This window comes from Remersonia thermophila, chromosome 7, assembly GCF_042764415.1.
Source record: "Remersonia thermophila strain ATCC 22073 chromosome 7, whole genome shotgun sequence".
Lineage (NCBI taxonomy): Eukaryota > Fungi > Ascomycota > Sordariomycetes > Sordariales > Chaetomiaceae > Remersonia > Remersonia thermophila.
The window spans coordinates 2,191,913-2,215,338 of NC_092223.1; the positions used below are offsets into that span (position 1 = coordinate 2,191,913).

Consider the following 23,426-nt stretch of genomic DNA (forward strand, 5'->3'; position numbering starts at 1 on the left):
GGACTGGCATACACGTCGAGGGCCGTCAGGCCGATCTGCCAGTGGCCAGCGGCGTGGACGCCGCCGGGTTTGCCATGCTCGTCGAAATCCATGCGAGTGACGACGCACCCGAGATCATCGCCGCAGGAGTCGATGAGGGAGACGACCTTGCTCGGGGAGGTGTTCCGGCTCCAGCGCGGGCTGAGGTCACGCGTAATGCACCGCGGGTTGTAACCCAGCCCGTTGTCGGGTCCCTTGGGTTCGTATCCGACTGGTCCGAGATGCACCGAGAACTTGTCCTTCGAAAAGGGTCCGGTCTCGACACATCCACCACCGGTGGCAGGGGGGATGAGGACGGTCAGATTCCCGGGGATACCAATCACGGTTGGCTGCCTTGGAGCCGAAATCTTCGCTCCGTTTCCCCCGAGTGAAAGCTCACCACCATCAAAGACCGGATGCTGACCCGGGTCCTCCCAGTAGAGCGTCCAGTCCCAGTACGGAAAAGGGCCCGTGAACTTGCACTCGCTCCGGAGCTCACTTTCGAATATGTGCAGAAAGTGGCGATGAAATGGTAGAAAGAGCCCGTTGGTATGCACGAATGGTGTTGACTCGATGTGTGAGAGGACGAAGTCGTCGTAGCGCGTTAACACGCCACGAGCCCGACTCTTCACAGTGGTATTGGTCCTGGATGGAAGTCCCGCGAGGCAGTGAACCGCGTTGATAAAGCCGCGCTTTTGCGTCGCTGACAGCATTGTCCACTCCTGACGCCAGGAAAGGGTTGCGGAGTTGCATGTGCCCGCGGACGATATCGAGGTCACGACGCTAGTTAGGTATCGGGCTTCCAGCTCGGCCAGCCTCTCTCGAGCGGCGGACTCGGATTTCTCGACGTTTTGGAACGGAGTAGGATGTGACACGCTGGTTGGTGATGGAGGTGGCGTTGCGCTGAGGGACGTAGGTTGGACCTGGACGCGTTGGCTCCATGAATTGAAGGTGTCTCTCCAACCAAGGACGGAACTGGAGAGGGATTGGAAGTTCCTTGAGCTGGATAGGAGGCGTGAGGCTGCCCGAAGATCCTGGCCAGGCTGTGGGAGACACGCCACGCCCATAATGAGAATTATCCACGATGTGAGACTTCTCGAGTTCGACTTCGACAGGTACGTGGCCTTCCGTGGTGGTCGGGGACCTAGTATGCAGCAAGCTGCTGTGGACGGACCACCCGAAGGAGGCCCGTGATGGTGATCTAGGAGATCCATCTACGGAATCGCTAAGATATAGGGAACGATAGGAGAAAATGTAGTTCGCTGTGTTGATTCTGTAGGGGGGATGGCTCGGGAATGTTGGGAGGCGGGCGGACTGAGAAAAGATTTCGGCCGCGTTGTGAGGAACGTGTCACGCCCATCAAAGGGACACCCGCGACATAAACTTGATGAAGTGGAAATTCAGAAAGCTCTCGGCCATGTGCAACCGCCTGAAGCTTCGCCTGGAGGATGTGACCCTTGGTTGCTACCGTACGAAAGGGAGGCAGGCGGGGACGGAGTGTTTTGGGAATCATCGAGCTTCTTGTTACACAGCCATGAGCAAGGGAAGGTACATCCAAAGGCCGTCCAAATATACGAACTGAAAAAGGGAAACCTCATCGAATTGATAGAAGTCCGAGAAGAAAATAGGTAGGTAGGAGTATCTACCGTCGGAGCAAGATATGATGACAGCATGAGGCGGTATGAGTGCCTGGGGATACGATTTGGCCTTATATCTGCATCAATGGAAAAACACACTGCCATGGGTTATATCCTCTTTTTCCTTCTTTTGTTTGGAAAGCCAACATTTCAAGGCGGACTGATTTATTGGTGTCGCGATGATTTATGGCCTGGCAATGTCGCTGGTTGCCGGGGTTGATTGTTTACTAACTAGACCCACGCCGACCCCTGAGGAGACCCAACATGTGAAAGGCGCAGATGTTCAAGAACGTGAGTAGAGTTACATATCTATTCCTCTGAAGCAAAATCTGTCAATGTACAACCCGTCCAATGCAATCCATCCTTGCCTGACCGAATGCCTATTCGGGACCACAATCCTCCAGTGCAAATGACAAAAGGGAAAAAGAAGACAAAACAAAGAAGAAAAGAACGAGCGTTAGAAGCAAGGTCATTCCCCCATTCCATCATCCATCACCGCTTCCCCACCTCCACCACATCGTCATGCATCATGGGTATTCTCTTAGAATCCGGAAAGAGGGTTCGGGTTGGGGATCCTCAGACCACCCTGGACCTGGGGCTGCACGCCCGACGGTCCCTGCACCTTGCTCGCCAGCTCCCTAAACTCCCGAATCGACAGGCCCAGATCCACCTTGGGGTTCACGACACCCACCATGCCGTTCTGGCAGTGCTGGCCATTGTTCTGCGGGCAGTAGAACCAGATCGGCTTGTTCGGATCCGTCACCTCGATCTGGAACACCTCGCCGCTCTGCACGGCCGAGCCGTCCGCGGGGCGCGCCACGGGAAAGAAGCCCGAGAAGAAAGAGTTGGCGTCCTTGGGAACGCAGGGCGAGGAGAAGGAGGACTCGGCGACGGAGTGGTTGAGGGGCGTGAAGTGGAACTCGATGATGGAGCCCTTCTCGGCGAAGATGGTGTCCGGGTCAAAGCGCAGGCCGCCGCGGCCGGCGACGACGCTGTGGGTGATGCGCCAGCGGGCGTGGGTCTTGGTGGGGAGGTTGCTGGACGGGTCGGTAGCCGTGGGAGCGGCGAGGGTGAGGGTGAAGGCGGTGGCGAGGAAAGCGAGGAAAGTTTGGGCGAGCATTTTGGTGGTTGGTTTGGTTTGGTTTGGTCTTAAGCCGAGGTGTCGGGGGAAAATGGGATTGTAGAGTGAGATTGTTATTTGTGTGGGTGTTATGAGAATGTTGCGATGTGTGATGATGAAGTTGGATCGTTGTTGCGTGGAACTTGTGCCTGGTTTTATATCCATCTAACACCGTCTCTACCCATCCATGGTCCTTCCCCGGCTGAGCTCCAGATCCAACACCATGGTTTGGCCTCTACACGAAGGCTGCGCATCTCAGCGGCGTGATGGTGGTGAGCCGGACACTTGACGTCCGGATGCGCAGCCTCCGTACTTGGTGAGCTCGAGCAGTGTAACATGCACGTTGTGTTGCATTCTCCGCAAGTGAGATGCTAGCCTCAGCGCGGCGCAGCCCTTGCATGCTAACATTTGACTCGTCCATTGCCGCGGACAAACGCGCGGCCGAATCGGGAGGGCCCAGATCCGCGTCAACCGTCAAGTGAGCTGCAAGGCTCGTGGTCAGCACGTGGGAGGACAAACATGTTTTCTGCCTTTTTTCGTCGGGGCTGTGTTGGTGCTTGTCCGAAACACTTGCCACGGCAGTACAGCCGTCAGCTGTTGTGTTGGGTATTCAGCTGACGCCCGGCGATTGGGAGTGGTCAAAATAGCTATACAGCCGACGCTCAGGTGAGATACGAGTAAAAGAAGTGAGACAAACCGTGATGATGAATTTGTACTATAATCAACAGTATCTAGCACCAATCACGCTCTCGACTGCCGCTGGCTTGGTGGTTGCATGGTGGCGCTGGGCGACAAACTCTCGACGCCGCGATGATGTATCACTGCACTCGGGCAAAACGCCGAGTATCACCACGTATGGGTCCTGGATGTGCGGATGCATGGAGGATCGCACGAGAAGATATATGTATTTTCATGCGCGAATCTATGCGACAAGCCCCCGAGGGGCAGATATTATGTACAAGAAGTCATAATGTTGCTGGTATCATTCGTACGTCGTTCGTGCCGGTCCAACCACCTACGGCCTACATGCACTGGGAGTACCACTCATTCACCTTCGTGCAGGTCGAGCCAGCCTCGCAAGAGGTGCAGCCGCTCCAGCCGTTACCGCCGCACTGCCCCCACTTCTGGGAAACGCAGCCTCCAGGCGAGGTGGGCTGGGTCGGCTGCTGGATGGAGGAGGAAGTGGTGGAGGAGGAGGAGGAGGAGGACGTGCTGGTGGTGCTGGGCTGGCTCGAGGGAGGAGAAACGACGGGGAAGTTGCCGTCGTCGTTGCGGCGGCAGCCGGTACGGGCGACCAGCTCCGCCGGGCACTGGACCTGGCGGAAGCTAAAGCTCGGGTTGTCGGCGTTCTTGAACCAGTCGAAGCGCCAGTAGCAGCCGGGCTTGAGAGCCTCCGGGAACCTCTCGCACTCGGCGCGGGACGAGATGCCGCCGTAGCGCTGACCGGGCAAGCCGCCAAACTGAGGCGTGCAGCCGTCGAAGAGGCCAACACCGCCACCGGGGATGTTGAGGTCGAAGTGGTTGCTGCCAAGATCGCCGCCGGTGCTGGTCGACTGGACGACCATCTTCTTGCCGGCCACAGGACCCGAGGTGAAGGTGAGCCTGACACTGTGTTAGCGCACCGTACGCGGCGCAATGGAGGGCTGCAATGTGGCACTCACTCGTAGCAGGCGCAGCACCACGACGACTCAGAGCCGCCGGCAATCGAAGTGGCGGCAAAGCCGTACGAGAACTCGTCGTTCACGGCCCACGGGGTATGGTCGGCGCACGAGTAGGCCGGGCCACCATCGCAGCCAGACTTGGCCATGGGGTCGCTGATGCGCTGGAACTGGGCGTTGCAGGCGTAGACGGGCTGGTTGACGGGAGCCTTGCCAGGCCACGAGCACGAGGGCTTGCAGCAATCCCAGTAGCGGGTCGACTTGCCATTGGCGGCAAGGGCCAGGACCGGCAGAGCGGCCGCGACGGCGGTACGGAGGACGGGAGCGGAGCGCATTCTGCTGGTGAAGCTGGTGAATGTGGACTGTACACCTAGGGCGACGTCAAGAGCTGGATGGCCTGGGTAGGGAAGACATCAAGAACGGCGCGACAATGAGAGGGCGTTGTCCTCTGAAATAGTCCCCGCATCAGCGTCGTCCACCGTCACAGTTTTTTATTACCCACGAGGGGATAACGCCATGACGGGAACGCGCATCCGCCTTATGGCCGCAATTGGCGACGGCGGGCGCCATCCGCGGACGACAACAGAAGCCTAGACGAGGTGGTGTTGCATTGTCGGAACGATGCAAGGATCCGCTTTCAGTTCGGCTGGACCGAGCTGGCATCCAACTGGGCAGTTCCTGTAGCCGGGAAGCCCACCTCTCGGAGTCCGGACCGAGAGTCTTGTCTTATTTCTGGATAGGGAATGGCGGCGTTGACTGGGTCAAGACCACTGCTGTCTGAGCGTTCATGCTTGAAAAGATGGCCATTTTGCACGAGGATGCCACGGGAGCGAGGGCGAGCTCATGATGCTTGAGACTGAAAGCTAGGGAAACCGGGCTACCGGTGACAACCGTCGATGACATTGAGGAGTGATTCATTGATGATGCGTCCACATGGGCAGGACCAGCAGATATACTGGGCATCAAGCCAGGGGGGACCGGGAGAACTGTGAATCAAGCTTTCATTACGACGCCAAGGTGGAGGATGGAGTCTACACTTTTTATTTTTTTTTAGAAAAAAAATAAACACTAAAAAACCGAGAAGATAATCCATGGCAATCTGCCTCCAAAGACATTACGGCGGGGAGCTAATTCTTCAGAGCCAGCGCCCCGGGATGCAGTAACCCGGTGGGCGGTGCTGGCGCTGGCGGCACGAAATGAAAGAGGAGCTTGACAGAAGCGGATCAACCGGGAAATGCTGCATCGAGTTTCGATGTTCCTGGCCAGGAACCAGCGGGAACGAGGAGCCGATACCCCGCAGTTCCTGGGTCGGCGTGCTGAGCCACAGGACGGGAACGAGCCCCGACCCCTTGGGCCTCCCTGGGCCTTGACGGATGATAGGTGTGGCTGGTGCTGGGTTGCAGCTCCAACTTGACCGGGGAAGAAAGTGGGTCTTTGTCTCTCACCTTCTGCCTCACCTAGGTGTAAGCCCCGGACCTGGATCGGACCCACCCTGGCATCCAGAAGAGGACTAGCGCAGCGCCTATCCTCAGCCGCGAACGCCCAGAAAATCGACAAGCATCGATCCTCTTGAGGTTGTGCTCCGCCGTCCTCCAAACTCCAAAACATCAACCATCACCAGCATTTCCATCGCGGACCACCCCCCACCCCGCCCCCTCGCCGTTCCTCGCGGGTTGCTTCCTCGACGTTGCCCATTTCCCGTACGCCGGCCGATGCAATAGTCCACCGCTCACGGCGAGTCGATCCGCGCCTCCTATCGGTGGCGATTTCTAAGCTCGCTCGCCCGCCTCGAATCACAACCTTGATCATTTCCTTCGCGCTCGAGTCGGGCCTGTCCTAGCCCGTTGCTACCCAGCCGAAGCGTGGAGTTCTGGTGGCAGACACGCCTTTTTTCGTTCACTTTCAAGATAGCCTAATCGATTTGTCCCCTGCCGTCTCTTCACCGACCGCTTTCCTGCTTCCGATTCCCATCTCGATCGTTTCGCGCCGCTCGAGGCACGCGGCCTCTCCGACTCGAACAGGCCTTTCACAATGACCGACTACGCGAACCAGAGCCACTACAGCAGTTACGGCGAGCCCCGCGACTTGGACGATGGATTCGGGCCGGAGGCAGGCCTTGACGACCCGGCGGGCTTGGGCGGCGAGGACACCATCACGCCCGAGGACTGCTGGGAGGTGATTTCGTCGTACTTTGAGGCCAAGGGTCTCGTCTCGCAACAGATAGATTCATTCAACGAGTTCACCTCTACCACGATCCAGTCCCTCGTCGACGAATATGCCGACCTCACCCTCGACCACCCGAACCCGGGCGACGACAGCGGCCGCGACATCGCCATGCGGCGATACGATATCCACTTCGATAACGTCCTCATCTCCAAGCCGACCCTCACCGAAGCCACCGGCGAGACCACGAGTTTGCTCCCGTACGAGTGCCGCGACCGCAACCTTACCTACTCTGCGCCCATGTACTGCCGCGTGATGAAGCGCGCACGCGTCGCCATCAACGAGGAGATTCCGCTCAAGGATATGGACGACGAGCAGCGCGAGTACATGGCGCGTACAGGCGAGGTGCCCAAGCGCATCGTTTGGGTCGAGGAGGACACGGGCCCGTCCGAGGGCGGTGGCAAGGACGGCGAGAAGGGCGATCTCATCTTTCTCGGCAAGCTGCCCGTCATGGTCAAGTCGCAGGTTTGCCACCTGCACGGCGAGGACGATGAGTCGCTGTTCCTGCTCAACGAGTGCCCTTACGACCAGGGCGGTTATTTCATCATCAACGGCAGCGAGAAGGTGCTCATCGCCCAGGAGCGCTCTGCCGCCAACATCGTCCAGGTGTTCAAGAAACCCCCAGGTGGCAGCGTGTCGTACCAGGCTGAGATCCGGTCTGCCCTCGAGAAGGGCTCGCGCCTGATCTCGTCCTTGCAGATGAAGCTGCACACGAAGGGCTCGACGGAGAAGGGCCGTTATCCCAACACGGTCAGCGTCACGCTGCCGTACGTCCGCGAAGACGTCTCTCTCGTCATCGTGTTCCGTGCCCTCGGCATCGTGTCGGACGAGGATATTCTCAACCACATCTGCTATGACAGGACCGACACCCAGATGCTCGAGGCGCTGCGGCCCTGCATTGAGGAGGCCTTCTGCATCCAAGACCGCGAGATCGCTCTCGACTTCATCGGCAAGCGCGGCAACGGCAACGCCGGTCAAAACCGCGTCAACCGCGTCCGCGCCGCCAAGGACCTGCTCCAGAAGGAGATGCTCCCCCACATCTCCCAGACCGAGGGTTGCGAGACGCGCAAGGCCTTCTTCCTCGGCTACATGGTGCACAAGCTGCTGCAGTGCGCCCTGGGCCGCCGCGACCCGGACGATCGTGACCATTTCGGAAAGAAGCGTCTTGATCTTGCCGGTCCGCTGCTGGCCAAGCTGTTCCGCGGCGTCATTCGGCGCATGACACAGGATCTCATGTCGTACATGAAGCGCTGCATCGACACCAACAAGAACTTCTCCCTGGCCCTCGGCATCAAGCATGCAACCCTCACCAACGGCCTCAAGTACTCGCTGGCCACGGGTAACTGGGGCGACCAGAAGAAGGCCATGAGCTCGGTGGCAGGTGTGTCGCAGGTGCTGAACCGCTACACGTTCGCCTCGACGCTGTCTCACTTGCGGCGCACCAACACGCCCATCGGTCGCGACGGCAAGCTCGCCAAGCCGCGCCAGCTGCACAACACACACTGGGGTCTCGTGTGCCCGGCCGAAACTCCCGAGGGACAGGCCTGCGGTCTCGTCAAGAACCTGTCGCTCATGTGCTTCGTCAGCGTGGGCACGCCCGCAGATCCGATCGTCGAGTTCATGATCGCCCGTGGCATGGAGGTGCTCGAAGAGTACGAGCCGCTGCGCCACCCCAACGCCACCAAGGTGTTCGTCAACGGCACCTGGGTGGGTGTGCACCATGACCCCAAGCATTTGGTGACCTTGGTGCAGGGCTTGCGCCGCAAGAATGTCATCTCGTTCGAGGTGTCGCTGGTGCGCGACATCCGTGACCGCGAGTTCAAGATCTTCTCAGACGCGGGCCGCGTCATGCGCCCGCTCTTTACCGTCGAGCAGGAGGCGAATGGCGACAGCGGTGTCGATGTTGGCCAGCTGGTGCTGACAAAGGAGCACATCGCCAGGCTCGAGGCAGACAAGGAGCTGGGCAAGTTCCACCCAGACTACTGGGGCTGGTATGGCCTGCTTCGGTCTGGCGCCATCGAGTACTTGGATGCCGAGGAGGAGGAGACGGCCATGATTGCCATGACGCCTGATGACCTGGACAGGTTCCGCCTGAGCAAGATGGGCATCGAGGTCGAGGACAACTCGGGCGTTGGCAACAACCGCATCAGGACGAAGCCGAATCCGTCGACGCACATGTACACGCACTGCGAGATCCACCCCAGCATGCTCCTCGGTATCTGCGCCAGCATCATCCCGTTCCCTGACCACAACCAGTCTCCCCGTAATACCTACCAGTCGGCCATGGGCAAACAAGCCATGGGAACCTTCCTCACCAACTACTCGCGGCGCATGGACACGATGGCCAACGTGCTCTACTACCCGCAGAAGCCGCTGGCGACGACGCGGTCGATGGAGTTCCTCAAGTTCCGCGAGCTTCCCGCTGGCCAGAACGCCATCGTCGCCATCGCTTGCTATTCCGGCTACAACCAAGAAGACTCGGTCATCATGAACCAGAGCAGCATCGACCGTGGCTTGTTCCGCAGTCTGTTCTTCCGGTCGTACACGGACTGCGAGAAGCGCGTCGGCATCAACATCGTCGAGAAGTTTGAGAAGCCCAACCGCAGCGACACGCTGCGCCTCAAGCACAGCACTTACGACAAGCTCGACGCCGACGGCATCGTGTCGCCCGGCGTGCGCGTCTCGGGCGACGACATCATCATCGGCAAGACGTGCCCCATCAGCCCCGACAATGCCGAGATGGGCCAGCGGGCGACGCAGCACGTCAAGCGGGACGCCTCGACGCCGCTGCGCAGCACCGAAAACGGCATCGTCGACCAGGTGGTCGTCACCACCAACCAGGACGGCATGCGCTACGTAAAAGTGCGCGTCCGCACGACCAAGATCCCGCAGATCGGCGACAAGTTCGCCTCGCGTCACGGTCAGAAAGGCACCATCGGTGTCACGTACCGCCAGGAGGATATGCCGTTTACGTGCGAGGGCATCACCCCCGACATCATCATCAACCCGCACGCCATTCCGTCGCGTATGACCATCGCCCACTTGATCGAGTGTTTGCTGTCGAAGGTCTCGACCCTCAAGGGCATGGAGGGCGACGCCACCCCCTTCACCGACGTCACCGTGGACAGCGTCTCGGACCTCCTGCGCGAGCATGGCTACCAATCGCGTGGCTTCGAGGTCATGTACCACGGTCACACCGGCAAGAAGCTGCGCGCGCAGGTCTTCTTTGGTCCTACCTACTACCAGCGCCTCAGGCACATGGTGGATGACAAGATTCATGCCCGTGCGCGCGGCCCGCTGCAGATCATGACCCGACAGCCCGTGGAAGGTCGTGCCCGCGACGGCGGTCTGCGTTTCGGTGAAATGGAGCGCGATTGCATGATTGCACACGGCGCAGCGAGCTTCCTCAAGGAAAGGCTGTTTGAGGTTTCGGATGCGTTCAGGGTGCACATTTGCGAGATTTGCGGGTTGATGACACCCATTGCGTACGTCTTTTTTCGTCGCCTTGCTTGCTCCACGTAGAGTCTGCGTGCTGACTTTTGTCCTCCAGGAACCTGACCAAGCAATCCTTCGAGTGCCGGCCATGCAAGAACAAGACCAAGATCGCCCAGGTCCACCTGCCGTACGCCGCCAAGCTGTTGTTCCAAGAGCTGATGGCCATGAACATTGCCGCGCGCATGTTTACGACGAGGTCGGGCATCTCGGTGCGCTAAGGAGCCGTGCTTGGGCGCTGGTGGGGGGGTGAATGGGCAGAAAAGGAGTGGTTCCGGGGTGGCATCGGGGGCATGCTACGGGTGTTGCTTGGCTGCTCCTACTAGTACACGGGATGAGAAAGGGGTGCTTGGCAGCAATAACAGCCATGCTGCGTACACATTTCGGGGGCAGTTTGGTGAATTCAAGGGCCGTCCGTTGGCTTGTATCGAGCTGTTTTTTTTTCTTTGCGACGGCTTCGGGTTGGTATTGTCTTTGGGACGGTACCTGGTAGGAGCGTAGGAGGGGTACAATGCGTCGAGGGGTGCATGACAATGACGAGCGCTGGGATTCATCCTTGTGTGTTCTATCATAAGCAGTTGCAGGGAGGGATGGGTCAATGCCGGTGAAGAGGCCGACCACCCGCTCTCTTAATTATGATGTGGCGTGGAAAAGAGGGGGGGGGGGGGGGGGGGGGAAAGGGTGCGCTTCGTTGTATATCATATCATAGAGTGCTCGTGGCTTGGTGCGCTGAATACAACCGACGAAGGTGGGGTGCTGTTCCTACGAGTCGACCAGATGATTCTGCCCTGACTTTTCCCGGTCCTCGTTTGACAAGATTGATGAGATGAGATGTAAACGTACATCGTATCTTACATGAGTACTCCCCTTTCTCTGTTCCCCTCCAAGAACACGGTGGTTGGGTAGAAACTCCGTCGGTCCCCTGCCTTCTGTTCCCGCCCTCGGGAACCCTTCAGATTTTGTTCACCCTGTCTGCTCCAAGGCTTGCCAAAGACGCCCGACGACCGGAGAAAATGCCGTACCTCAACAAGTTGGCAGAGAGATGCATCATGCGTCTATCCGTCTCCGTAACTTCCCATACCTGAAAAGGAGGAGCCTCGATACAATCCCCCACGGCAGAGAGGCACGGAATCACTACCTCTCCGCAGCTGCACCCCCTGACGAAGAAGGTAGCCGAGGGACATCATCCAGGTTGCTCTCCCGCACGCTCTGCTCCTTGAGGTACTCGGCCTCGAGGGCGCGCTGGGCATCAAAGTCGGCCTGGCGCTCGCGCTTGATGCGCCGCTGTTCGATGTCGCGCAGGACGCCCTGGTGCATAGCCTGGGAAGCCACAGCGTTCAGCAACGGCCCTTGTTCTTCACGGTTCCTTTCTTTCCCGGGTCCCCTCCCCCGCAGCCGGGGTAGGGTTGGTCGGGGGTACGCACCTCCTGATCGGCCTTCTGGGCCCAGTGGACGAACACGACGGTGCCGGCGGCGAAGAGGGAGGTGCCCAGGAGGGTGAGCTTCGAGGCCCGAGACATGGTGGGCTTGGTTGCAGGGGAGCTGATCCACGAGGGTGGCCAAGGTGGTCTTGGTGCGTTTTGCGTGTGCTATTGAAGGGCCATCGGGGCCGGGTTGAGGTTGGCGCGTGTGCGTTGAGGTCTGGGCTCACTTGGTCAACCCAGCCATGAATGTTGTTCACCAAAGCGAGCGGCTCGGATGCGTAAGAGTTCTGCCGTCCTAGACCGCCCAGGACGTCCTGGGGACAAGTCCCTCCGCTGGCACCTGCTGCGTCAGCAAAGCAGTGGAGCCCAGCGGAGACAGCCGCGCTGGGCGGTGGGGGCGCTAGTTACTTTTAGTGCTTGGGTGCTGGAAGCCAGCCGGGCGCGCCCCGGAAGGGAAGCTGTGCCGCCGTCGGGGCGTCAGTGTTGGCGGCGTGCCCCACTTTTGAATGGATGCTCGCCGTGACGGGATTCCGCTTCGGTGCCTCGTGACGGTTGCAACATCAATCCAACCGCTAACATCAACGACAAACACGCCGACGGACAACAGAACCCCCCGGGTTTCGACAAGGCATTTCGAACCGTCGCAACCCCAAATCCAGCATTCCAATTACCCCGGCGGTATTCGCGACCTGTCGGCGCCGGCCCGTTTCCACGCTCCATCACCACTCCGCTCCCCATCTCCCCGATCTAACCGCGCAGAATGGTATCTTCCCTCCACAGGCCCCTCCCAGCCGGGCGACGGCGATGATAGCCTACACAGCGACACCCGGGCTAACTGCGGCTCTCCATGACAGTCGGCGCAAAATTCCGCGGGTATCCAGACCCTGCTTGATGTACGACCCTCCAGGCTCCCCTCGAACTTCCGCACGACGATGCCCCGCCAACAACGCCGGCTTGGGATGGCCTCATGAGGCCCCAATGGGAACCGGGAAGGCTAACGGAGCTGTTACCACGCGCACAGGCCGAGAGGGAGGCATCCAAGATCGTCCAGCGTGGTATGTTTCCCCCCCTTCCCTCTGCGTTCTCGCCCACCCCCGGACGACGTCGCAGCGCTGACCTCTCTCGTCCCCCACAGCTCGCGAGTGTACGTCCGCCCCAACCTTCCGACGCCGCTGTGCGACCGAGCAGCTCCCCTGCTTGACCGACGACCCCCTCCCTCTCACCTTTCCGAGGCCCGCATCTAACCCCTAGGTTGACCGACAGACCGGACGAAGCGCGTTCGCGAGGCCCGCGACGAGGCCAAGAAGGAGATTGAGGCGTACCGCGCCGCCAAGGAGGCCGAGTATCGCGCGTTCGAGGCCGAGGTGCGTTGGACCACACCGCTGCCACCCTGGCATCCCCGGCAGGAGCCTTCTTCTCACACGCAAAATCACAGCACACCAAGGGCAACAAGCAAGCAGAGGAGGAAGCTTTCCGCGAGGCTGATGCCGAAATCAAGACGATCCGCGAGGCCGGGAGCAAGGCGCAGGACAAGGTGATCGAGGATTTGCTCAAGGCAGTGTGGGGTGTGTCGGCCGCGGCGTGAGCGGCGGAGCCATCAAAGGGGTGGCGGGAGAGGCGATTAGATGATTCTTGTACGAACTTTCTTTCTGGGGGGGGTGACAGGCCACATAGACAGACGTCCGGTGTTTTGATTTCCGGGAGCGGAACCGGTCATGAAGCTGAGGGGGCGATATGAATTGTCTCAGAAGGCTAGCTGGTATCTTTTTTGACATCTACAGAACATGCAACGCTATGATTACACCTCTCCTCGTGTCCCCGTCCATCACTCCAAAAACCGCGCCAAAGTCTTCAGCATCTCGCATGAATCGTTGCCTTCCTCGCTTTCCAAATCCATCTCGTCAATCTGCTCCTGTATCGTCCCCTTCAACACGGCAAACCCCTCGCCCTTCTTGGCCAGCAACTCCTTGATCTTGCCCTTGGCCCCGTCGTCCTCCGCCACCAGCCACGCGAGGATCACGTCGATGGTCTGCAGGCAAAACAACCCCGCGTCGAGCCTCTGCGAAAGCCACTCGGCGGCGCGCTCCTCGCGCTCCTCCTCGTCCAGCCCCTCCTGCGCGCGGCGGATGCGAGCGTCGGCGGCGGCCACGCGGGCGGCGTACTCCCCGCGAAGCTTGACCAGGCGTGCCGTCTTCTCGTAGTCCTTTTCGACAAACTTGGCCAGGGTCCGGATCCGCTCGGCCGATTCGCCCGGCAGCCTGCGCAGCAGGGCGGCGAAGATGCCCAGCAGATGCTCCGCGGTGGGGTGGTGGCCGCTCTTCTTCATGAACAGCGTGAAGGTCGTCTTCAGCCCTCCCGCCTCCACGACCCTCTGGCACACCGCGAGGGACTCGGGGCCGGTCACGGCGTGGTCCAGCAGCCGCAGCGCCGGCGGACGGCTGCGCTTGCCGCCGTCTTTGAGGATCAAGAGGCAAAGCTCCACGCCCTCGGCCTCGACGAACTTGGCTTTGCCCTCGGGCTCGTCGACGACGCTGCTGAGCGCCGCGAACAGGTTTTCCATGTACTCTTCCTCATCGCTGCCCTTGTCGGGGTCGCGCCGGCGGTAGGGAGCGACAAGCTGGAGCATGGCGTCGACGGCATCGAGGGACGCGAGGCGCCGGCGGTTGGGGGTCGAGCTCTGGACCAGGATGGAAAGAACCTCGGCGGCGTACTGCTTGTTTTGTCCGACGGGCTGTTCGGGACGTGATGCGCGCGCAAGGAGCCAGCGTAGGAGCTCATCGTGGGCGCCGACGGTTTCCGCCGTCTCGGGCCGGGAGCAGAGGTTCTCAAGCACGCCCAGGGCCCGGTACACCCCTTCGCGGTCTACGGCGTGATCGTCGTCGGGCAGGTTGGGATCGTCCGTCTCGTTCAGGCGGGTGAGGTGGCTGGCGAGCAGGCCCAGGAGGTCGGCCTCGATCATGGCATCGACGAGGGCGCTCCAATCCTCGTCGCTGGCGGGAACATCTTCGTCGGTCAGCTCGCCAATAATCCCAACCGCGCCGAGCGCAATGTCCGTGTTGTCGTGCGCGAGGAGGGAGACGAGACTGGCGGCGCTGCCGAGGCGGGCGAAGAGCGGGTAGAGAGAAGGGTGGTCGGCGAGGATGGAGAGGGCGCGGATGGCGGCGTCGAGGTCGGCTTCGGAGTCAATAAAGCGCGCCGGTTCGGATTCAAAACGCGCGCGCTGCTCGGCGTTGCGGTTGATCTTCTTTTCAAAGGCGAGCGCCGTCTTCTTCAACCACGCCGCGTCGATGGGCTCGTCGGGATCGAACGGCAGGCTGTTGCCCGCGGCCGAGGTGGCAGCCGTGTCGAGATAGTCGAGAACCTCGCGCTCGGTTCGGCTTATGCCACCGCCAAAGAAGCGGCCTTCGGTGTCCTCCTCCGCGGCGGCATCCTCGTCATCGACACCTGCCGGGAGGGATGGCCCGTAGTCGGCATCGTCGGCGTCCTCGGGGGGTTGCGGGCCCGCCTCGGCGTCGTTCTCGTCATCGACGCGCGCGTGACGGGAGCCAGAGGCAGAGAGCTTGGCTGATTTGTAGAGTTCCGCTGGCGAAGCAGCTCGGTTAGCTGGGTACTGGGAAACCATCGGCGCAAAGCGGGAGCGGCAGCTGTGACGTACTGGGATCAAGGGCTTCCAGCTTGCGTTTGCTGGGAATCCCGGATTTCTAAAGGGTCAGCCATGGGATTGAGGCCAATGGGTGGGAGGATACCAAACCACATACTTGAAACAGCTCGTCTATGCTTGTCATGATGAAGGAGGTACGTCGCAACGAAAATGTTAATGTGCTGGAGGTTTGGAACGGCTTCAGCCTTGTTGACATTGGAGAGCTTGAACGCCAAATGTGGGGGCCGTTACGGTGTGGAGACGGTGTGGAAACGGTGTGGAAACGGTGTACAAGACCCACATAGCACCGGTCGGGCTCGCTGCTCTCTCCGTGGAGCTGCTCATCGTTCCTTCCGTATAGGGAAGACAGAGAAGCTTCATAACCCTCAAGTGGCCTGCACCTGCTTCATGCCATGGTTTCTATGAGTTTTAGCTTGGAGTACCTCAGGTGTCTTACCTAGGTACGGTAGATAGGAACCTTAGACAAGATACCTACCTACGTAGGCCTACCGAGTTAGGTGCTGAAGATTGAGTAGGTAATACTGGATGAAGACGATATTGATCCGGTGCGGGGCTTGATCAACAAATTTCAAATCGTAAGGTAATTTTCCATTGACCGTTCCGATTCTGAAGCAATCCAGGTAGAAAGCCCAGAACTCTTTGTCCAGAATCCCACTACCACAGCCTTCTGCAGCACGCTGGTTTTCCCTCGAACCCCCATCAAAACTGACAGCTTCCTCCCCCCGGATGATTGATCGGTCGTGTGTGGCCTGGCAAACAACCAAGTGCCAAAACACAGCCTTGGGATGCAAGGAACAAGAATACAGGCAGGATGGAACAGCTGGTAAAGTTACTTTGGACTTGACCAACGCCCGACCAGCACACCAGCCCCAGCTAAACCCGCTCTCGGGTTTAAGCTTCAACAGCAACCAACAGCACCCGCAACAGGACAGGCAAGAAGAACATGGAGACATAACCGGACAAGCCGCCATCCCTCCTGGGCTCTCTACGCCTCCTGCCTCACCTCCGCAAGCACGTCTACGTGCATCTTGGATCAGGCCCTTTCCCAAGAAAAGACCGCTCATTCTATGATGTCTGACCTCACGGGTGAAACCCGCTGCACTTCTAATTATAGTGGTTACATCACCAGCATGCCTGCCTCATTGCTCTGTGGATTTTATCAGGTTGACTGTTATGATCCGTACTTGGCATCGATTGTACAGCTCATAGCCGAAGTTTCTCAGTCGGTCGGCCCCTGTTTCCTCATATGGAGGGAGTCTCCGGAGCCTCGGTGCACGGTATAGTCGGCCAGCCGCACATTCAAGAGTAAACCGATGCTGCGAGGAATATGAAGATGAACCTGACATCTTCATCCTGGGAAATGATATTGCCAGCGTCGCACGTCGCCAAGGGCTGGCCGCTATCTACAACAAGGGGGATGGAGAGCTGGTATATTATGTTGCAAGATGGTTATGAGCCCTTGCACAAACTTGTGAGACAAGGATGGTCGATTGATTCTCTTCAGGTGGACAGCTTCTGCTGGTACTAGCATAAACTCGTCGATGCCTTAATACGATGAAAGGGCCCACAGCTTGCTACAGGCATGAAGAGACTTCGGCTCCAGCTTCGGACTCGTCAACCTTTACTAGCAGTATTATGATCACCTCCCTGGAGACTTGAGAGCGACCTGTGACTTCCAACTGTAGCTGGAGCTTGTCGATCTGGTGGATATATTTGTGTGACGCGGAGACGGATCAACAGGCGCGTGATGGCCCAAGAGGGACGTCGCTGATTCTCTCGACTGTGAATAATTATCCAACCAGCCGTTGTGACATCGAAGAATTGATCAAGATCCCTCACGTCAATACCACTTCTGGCCTTTCATTCAGCGGCGGCGACGGTCAAGATGCCCTTCGTCTGAATGCCGGTCTCGGTTTTAATTGTGACAATATGTTCGCGTCGATATGCGGCCGAATCAGCTGTGAGTCGGTTCTTCAGATGTCTGTTCTTCTTGCCCTCACAATGTCAACCCATGGTTTAAGGGAACTTGGATCATCAAGCCAACCATAGAGAGGACGCCCCTGAATGAAACGACCCTGAGCAAACAACAATTTTCTCAACCATTGCTCTCCTCGTGTTGCGGACCAACGAAGACCGCATGGCTCTCATTGGAGCGCATCCCGTGACGTAGCATCCAGTCAAGCGCCCTGGACGCTCCCCAGATCTTCTCATGAAAGTGCCGACAGTCCTCGTGGCCATCGGTCGCCGCGTGATGTTGTAACGCCAAGCATGAAAGAAATGCGGAGAAGCCTCCCGAGAACCCGGTTCGGGCTGCCCTTGGTCGCGAGGCAGCTGACAAACAAGGCGCGGTTGACCGCGGCAGTGCGGTCTGCCGACCTTGTCCGAGCTCGCTTGGAACCCGAGCCCCAGACGATCCGCAATCTCGCTACCCAGTCCCGTCCCGGTAATCGCTTGGCAACGATTTCCATGCATCGCCTGTGGAGGAACAAGACTGGACCTAGGGACATGCGTCAAAGTTCCTGCGCACAATCGGCCCTTCACGTCCTGGTTTGCTCTCGCGATGCACTTGCGGAGGCTGTCCGCTGGAAGCGTGCGCACCAAGCGCCGTCGGCGACTGGTGGAGCGAAAAAATCCCGAGCTTCGCGGCCGGTCGGCCTCCTCCGGAGGGTGGATCTTGGGCTCGGTTGAGCCGCACCAGCCAGGCGCAGCTCAGCACAAGCCGGAGCCAGGGGTCCGAGATGACGGGAACGACAGGTCGTCCGGTGCATGGTGAGAGGGCGGTAGTTGTGTGAGCAGGTAGCATGACTCCGGCTGCCTGATTCAGTAACTTCACCGCGGTAAGAGACCGCATGAGCCTTGGGGAGGAGGAGGCATGTAGGCCGGATGCTGGTATAGGAAGATGGGTATATAGGGGGAGATGGCTGTCGAACTCTTGTGTTTTGTCTTCCGCAGGCCAGTCTGTAGCGCGATTCAGTCCCAGCCTGAACCTCCACGATCAGCGTTTACACCATGAGGCTCACCAAGGACTCCAGCAGCCGTCTGTCGGCGGCCGCTCTCCTCACGGCTCTCCTGCCCGTGGTCAACGCGGCGTGCAGCCTCCCGTCGTCCCTCCGTTGGACGTCGTCTGGCCCCCTGGCTCAGCCGAAGTCTGGATGGCGCAACCTGAAGGACTTCACCTATGTGCCGTACAATGGCAAGCATCTCGTCTACGGAAGCTACTTTGACGGCAACGCCTATGGCTCCATGAACTTCGGCCTGTTTTCTGACTGGTCCGAGATGGGCCGTGCAAGCCAGAACCAGATGAACAACGCGGCTGTGGCGCCCACCCTCTTCTACCACGCGCCCAAGAACGTCTGGGTTCTCGCCTACCAGTGGGGCCCCCAGGCCTTCTCGTACCGGACCTCCTCCGACCCGACGAACGCGAACGGCTGGTCGGCCGCGCAGCCGCTCTTCACCGGCCGCATCAGCGACAGCGACACCGGCCCCATCGACCAGACCCTCATCGCCGATGACACCCACATGTACCTCTTCTTCGCCGGCGACAACGGCCGCATCTACCGCTCGCGCATGCCCCTGAACAACTTCCCCGGCAGCTTCGGCAGCTCCTACGAGACCATCATGACCGGCAACCGCTTCGACCTCTTCGAGGCCGTCCAGGTCTACACCCTCGAGGGTACCAGCCCGAAGCAGTACCTCATGATCATCGAGTCCATCGGTGCCAACGGCCGCTACTTCCGCTCCTACACCTCCAACGACCTCAACGGCTCCTGGCGCCCCCACCTCACCAGCGAGAGCAACCCCTTCGCCGGCCGCGCCAATGCCCAAAACGCCACCTGGACCAGCGACATCTCCCACGGCGACCTCGTCCGCCTCCGCGCCGACCAGACCTTCCCCGTCGACCCGTGCAACCTGCAGCTGCTGTACCAGGGTCTGCAGGGCAGCAGCTCAGACTATAACAGCCAGCCGTACCGGCCGGGCCTGCTCACGATGGTGGGAGCGCAGCCCGGGAATCCCGGCGGCGGCAACGGTGGCCAGCCCAGCCCGACGACGACCAGCCGCCCGCCGGTTCAGACCCCGCCTTCCAACGGCGGCGGCGGCGGCGGTGCTACCGTTCCTCGCTGGGGCCAGTGCGGTGGACAGGGATACACGGGTCCGACTCGCTGCGAGTCCCCTTATACCTGCCAGTACTCGAATCCTTGTAAGTTCTTCCGGGGCTCTAATGTATCCAAACGATCGCTTTCTGACCACTAACCACATCGGCAGGGTACTCGCAATGCTTGTAAGCGGATGGGCACCGCCTAGGTTTCGACGTTCTCGGTCGGAGCGTTGGGTCTGACGGAGAGAAAGGGGCTGCGGGAAACGTCCGCGCAGAAAATACTTCATGTACATACTTTTGCTGACCTTTTGAACATACATTAATGGCCTGGCATTCTGGACCTTCGGAAATATGTACGCAGTGGCCAACACTTTACCAAAAGCCTGTATAATATCGACCAACCGAAGCCTTATTATTTGGTCGAAAGCAAAGCTACACTACGCGTTGATGCGCTGGATGGCCCAAGTCAACCAGTTTTCGTAGCTCTACCACGGTCTTATAATCGCTATATCCCTGCATGATCCCGTGCAGTTCCTCCGCCATTCCGAAATGCAGCGTACGCCGTTCCTACTCGATCAGTCGTATGTCAATACGAACACGTACAAAGTCGGCTGGATTGAACTCGGGTGCTATCATGTTCATCCATAGCCACGTCAACTTTTGCCCATTTTCGTAGGCCAAACCCCTCCAGATGTCGAGCCCGTCATTTCCACGGTAATAGGCTCTGTCATGAGGATTGGATTTGCCGACCCTGACCTGCATCCCGCACCCATCTGTCATGCTGCGTGCGGCTGATGTTAACCTTCTTGTCCTTACATCCTGCAGTCCTCCTCAATACTGCTGTTCTATCGTGTGGGCTCACCATTGTGTGGTAGTCGTATTGTTTGCGTCCTTCAGCTCCTCGTCACATTGAGGGCAATAGGGCGACAAGTCATCGCGATACCGCAGTTCAACGAACAGCATGAACATGTTGAGCTTCATACCTCTACGTAGCGACGCAACCGGGGGCTTGGTACGGTCAATTTCACGCCCTGTGCACGCTTCCTCCAGCGTATACAGACGGTCCGACACTCTTTCGTGACCCTTGTGTCCTTCGAAGTGATCCTCGACAATGTTCTGAAAGGTCTGAGAACGAACATACACTTTGTCAGGTATGCTGTGATGCATTCAAGGGTAGGACCATTACGACGTACCCTCCATTGCAGACAATCAATTAAATCCGAAGGGATAGTACAATGCCGTCCAAGAGGGTCCTCAATTGTGACAGGAAGATCTTTTGTGGGATCCAGAGCATAGAGGGACATGGTAGACGAGATGTAGACCTGGAACTTTGCGACAAGAGCGGAAACTTCAGCCAGCGAATTCTTAATTTCGATCGCAGCGGCAAGTGACTGGTTGACCCCGGTTAAGATGTCGCATAGCGTACCGGACTGGGCTGCCAGCTGCGTGTTGGCGGTGCGGAGTTGATCGTCCTGGTTCTTCAGCGTGCGCCTCTGCTCCCTGAGGAGGCGAAGAAGCTCTTGGTAGTTTTCAACATGAGTGGAAACGAGGCGATGCACCTCATCTATCCTGGCGCACATGGTGTCGTTGTCAACGCGGACGGACTTTCTACGGTGAACTCATCAGCATTCTTGATCTAACAAGGAGTTGGTTGCTCAGATGAAACGAATGGGAAACGCTTACCGTAGAGCAAGGTTATTCAATAAGGTCAACCTTTGAACACTCCGGCTTAATTTCTCACGGAGCTCCTTCACCCGTTCTCGCTCCCGCAGAAACCACGAGGCCTTCTTATGGGCATCACGAAGCCAGCTTCCGGAGCCGCCTGGCCGTAGACTGGCATGGTATCGACCTCCGAAATGCTCCAACGCCCCGACAATCAGGCCGGCGCATTCATCAACAACAGACCGAGTTGCGTTGTCGAGTCCGTTCAGGTACGCTGAGTGTTCGTATTGCTCATACGTCAGAATAACCTGGAAGGAGGCAGTAGGCATTAGCACCGGGTTTCGCAGAGGTCATCCGTAGGTGGACAACTCAATGGGTAAAAGGGAGATCTGTGTTAGTAGGTCGGAGGAAACGTAAATTACCTGCAACAGAACCCGACCAAACTCCGAGAGCTCACGCTGAAGATCTTTGTACTCCTGCGCGCTCCCACCAGCATTTCGACTCCCAACCCCGATGGCTTCCACGAGCTGGATAATGAGCTGCCCGAGGGCAAGTATGTCGCCAAGACTGCCAAACGTGAGAGCAACCTCCATGGAAGAATGCTGGTCTCAAGGGGATCGAAATCGTCAAGAAAGTAAATTAAATGTTTGGTTGCTGCAAGAGAAGCCAACCGTCCAGCCTCTTAAAGTTGGGATCATAGGAAAATGAGGGGAAGGAAAAGAGGTCAGACCGCTCCACCGCCACAATCATCAGGGTGGTCGTGGACAGCCTAGTGGTGCGCCAACCTGCATCACAGTCCCGAGTCCCTCGCTCATTCGTTCACCATGCCCTGGTCAGCTGCAAGGCCGTCTGCCACTGTTCAAGTTGCGATCCGAGCTTTTGATCTAGAGTGCAAGGCTGTGTGTTTTGGCTTGAAACTTTGGGGAAAACACTCTTGATGACTCATTGTCAGGGGGGGGGGGGGTGTGGTGGTGGCCCAAAGAAGAGATTTCCTGAGATTCCTGAGACGCAGAGAGTTTGACATTTTACGATCGGGCGGATGGCTTGGTTATAGTCAAGAGTACGAGTCAAGGTGTTTCACCGCATGATGTAACTGCGATGCCTGTATAGAATTGTTATATACGGTTTGTATCGGGGACTTGATGTTTGACGTTGTCACCACGACCGTGTTGGACCTGGCCCGTAACCCAGCTATGAAGCTATAAGGACATGTATCGCTTTACCAGCCAGACACCAGCTAAAAACAAGCCGCAACGTTGCCTCAGGGGGAGCAGGATCGGCAGTGGCATTGGCGCCCTCAGGATTGTACTACACCGAGAATTGCGTTGACAACGACGCATAACTGATTCACCCTCTAGGATACTCGGCATTGTGAATCTTCAAGATCGGATACCATTCCACTGATCAAGGCAAGTAAAACGCCCCAGCAAACTCTCTGGGAAATGTACCACCACCAAAGATGGCACCATCCGAGCCATACATGAACCAGGTCCTGCCAAAGCCAACGTGGTTCTTTCGAAGGACGAGGGCTTCGTCCCCCAGGGCGTATTTCACCGCCGTACAGAAGCCGATTGTGAACTCAACTTGCGTTGTGATGATGGACACAATTACCTCCCATCTCAAGAATCCCGCATGGGCAGGCTGGGCCGATGGGTGGTCGCCGCTTGGAATAGGTGGCGTGGGCCACGCTTCCACTACATTATGTACGTGTCTGTGTTCGGCCCCAACGACGTCATTGTACTGTTCGGCGGGTACCCATCTAGTAGTAGATGAGAACCCTTAATCCCGAGGAAAGCCGTCACCTTCAGCCAAGTTTCTTTGCGATGTGGGATTATGGTGCCGGGGCCGCGGCCATGCTATCGTTAGCGTTGAAGGTTTCGGATGCGCCGACCGAAAGAAATCTTCAAGCCACTTCCATCAGCACCCTCGGGACCCACCCATGAAATTGGGAGACATGCACGGCACATCAATTCACCTATCTTGTGATCAGAGATTCATTGAGTTTGAGTAGATGCTACATCCAAGCACCTTGAGAAAGCTATATTGAGAAGCCAAGAGCGGCGCCGAATGGACAGTTTGGGTCTTCATCTCTGCCGATCCAGAGCACCTTCTCTTCCGAGACTCTCCCATATTATATCCCCCCATATTTGCTTCCCCGTATAAGTCACGGCAGTTTGCCGCCCTGCTCACACAAGTCACACACCCAGTTACAATAGGTTTTGTGCGACGGAAGCCACGCGCGCCAACCACGGGTCGCGTCTCGGATAGCACCGAGGGCACCCCACAAACTGGCTTGTCAGCACTCTATTTCGATGACATATTCGGCAATGCGAGTGCCGACTCGACTTTCGACTCGCAGTCTTGGGTCGCTTTAGTCAATCACCGTGTCTTGGAGAGGAGAGTGGCGACCGTCGGGATACTGCTTGGGCTGGCTG

At 58.3% G+C, this 23,426-nt stretch overlaps 8 protein-coding genes across 8 annotated transcripts; 3 read left to right on the forward strand and 5 right to left on the reverse strand.

Annotated features, from left to right (window-relative positions):
* Positions 1-2,196: 2,196 nt before the first annotated feature.
* VTJ83DRAFT_7562 (uncharacterized protein) lies at positions 2,197-2,775 on the reverse strand (the record flags this gene model as incomplete). Its single annotated transcript, XM_071014398.1, has 1 exon — positions 2,197-2,775. One exon carries the CDS (start codon positions 2,773-2,775, stop codon positions 2,197-2,199), a length of 579 nt encoding a protein of 192 aa, XP_070863779.1.
* Positions 2,776-3,797: 1,022 nt separating this feature from the next.
* On the reverse strand, positions 3,798-4,768 carry VTJ83DRAFT_7563 (uncharacterized protein; the record flags this gene model as incomplete). Its single annotated transcript, XM_071014399.1, has 2 exons — positions 3,798-4,377; positions 4,437-4,768. 2 exons carry the CDS (start codon positions 4,766-4,768, stop codon positions 3,798-3,800), a joined length of 912 nt encoding a protein of 303 aa, XP_070863780.1.
* A 1,696-nt stretch (positions 4,769-6,464) lies between these two features.
* Positions 6,465-10,369, forward strand: VTJ83DRAFT_7564 (DNA-directed RNA polymerase II subunit RPB2; the record flags this gene model as incomplete). The annotated part of the gene is made up of 2 exons (XM_071014400.1): positions 6,465-10,141; positions 10,207-10,369. 2 exons carry the CDS (start codon positions 6,465-6,467, stop codon positions 10,367-10,369), a joined length of 3,840 nt encoding a protein of 1,279 aa, XP_070863781.1.
* A 913-nt stretch (positions 10,370-11,282) lies between these two features.
* VTJ83DRAFT_7565 (uncharacterized protein) lies at positions 11,283-11,668 on the reverse strand (the record flags this gene model as incomplete). Its single annotated transcript, XM_071014401.1, has 2 exons — positions 11,283-11,468; positions 11,573-11,668. 2 exons carry the CDS (start codon positions 11,666-11,668, stop codon positions 11,283-11,285), a joined length of 282 nt encoding a protein of 93 aa, XP_070863782.1.
* A 664-nt stretch (positions 11,669-12,332) lies between these two features.
* On the forward strand, positions 12,333-13,157 carry VTJ83DRAFT_7566 (uncharacterized protein; the record flags this gene model as incomplete). The annotated part of the gene is made up of 6 exons (XM_071014402.1): positions 12,333-12,335; positions 12,427-12,465; positions 12,594-12,627; positions 12,708-12,716; positions 12,836-12,936; positions 13,008-13,157. The coding sequence occupies 6 exons, from the start codon at positions 12,333-12,335 to the stop codon at positions 13,155-13,157; spliced, it is 336 nt and encodes a 111-aa protein (XP_070863783.1).
* A 240-nt stretch (positions 13,158-13,397) lies between these two features.
* Positions 13,398-15,357, reverse strand: VTJ83DRAFT_7567 (uncharacterized protein; the record flags this gene model as incomplete). Its single annotated transcript, XM_071014403.1, has 3 exons — positions 13,398-15,154; positions 15,228-15,273; positions 15,331-15,357. 3 exons carry the CDS (start codon positions 15,355-15,357, stop codon positions 13,398-13,400), a joined length of 1,830 nt encoding a protein of 609 aa, XP_070863784.1.
* A 2,885-nt stretch (positions 15,358-18,242) lies between these two features.
* VTJ83DRAFT_7568 (uncharacterized protein) lies at positions 18,243-19,516 on the forward strand (the record flags this gene model as incomplete). The annotated part of the gene is made up of 2 exons (XM_071014404.1): positions 18,243-19,431; positions 19,497-19,516. The coding sequence occupies 2 exons, from the start codon at positions 18,243-18,245 to the stop codon at positions 19,514-19,516; spliced, it is 1,209 nt and encodes a 402-aa protein (XP_070863785.1).
* A 380-nt stretch (positions 19,517-19,896) lies between these two features.
* Positions 19,897-21,584, reverse strand: VTJ83DRAFT_7569 (uncharacterized protein; the record flags this gene model as incomplete). The annotated part of the gene is made up of 5 exons (XM_071014405.1): positions 19,897-20,110; positions 20,192-20,454; positions 20,523-20,937; positions 21,013-21,299; positions 21,414-21,584. 5 exons carry the CDS (start codon positions 21,582-21,584, stop codon positions 19,897-19,899), a joined length of 1,350 nt encoding a protein of 449 aa, XP_070863786.1.
* Between the last annotated feature and the right edge of the window lie 1,842 nt (positions 21,585-23,426).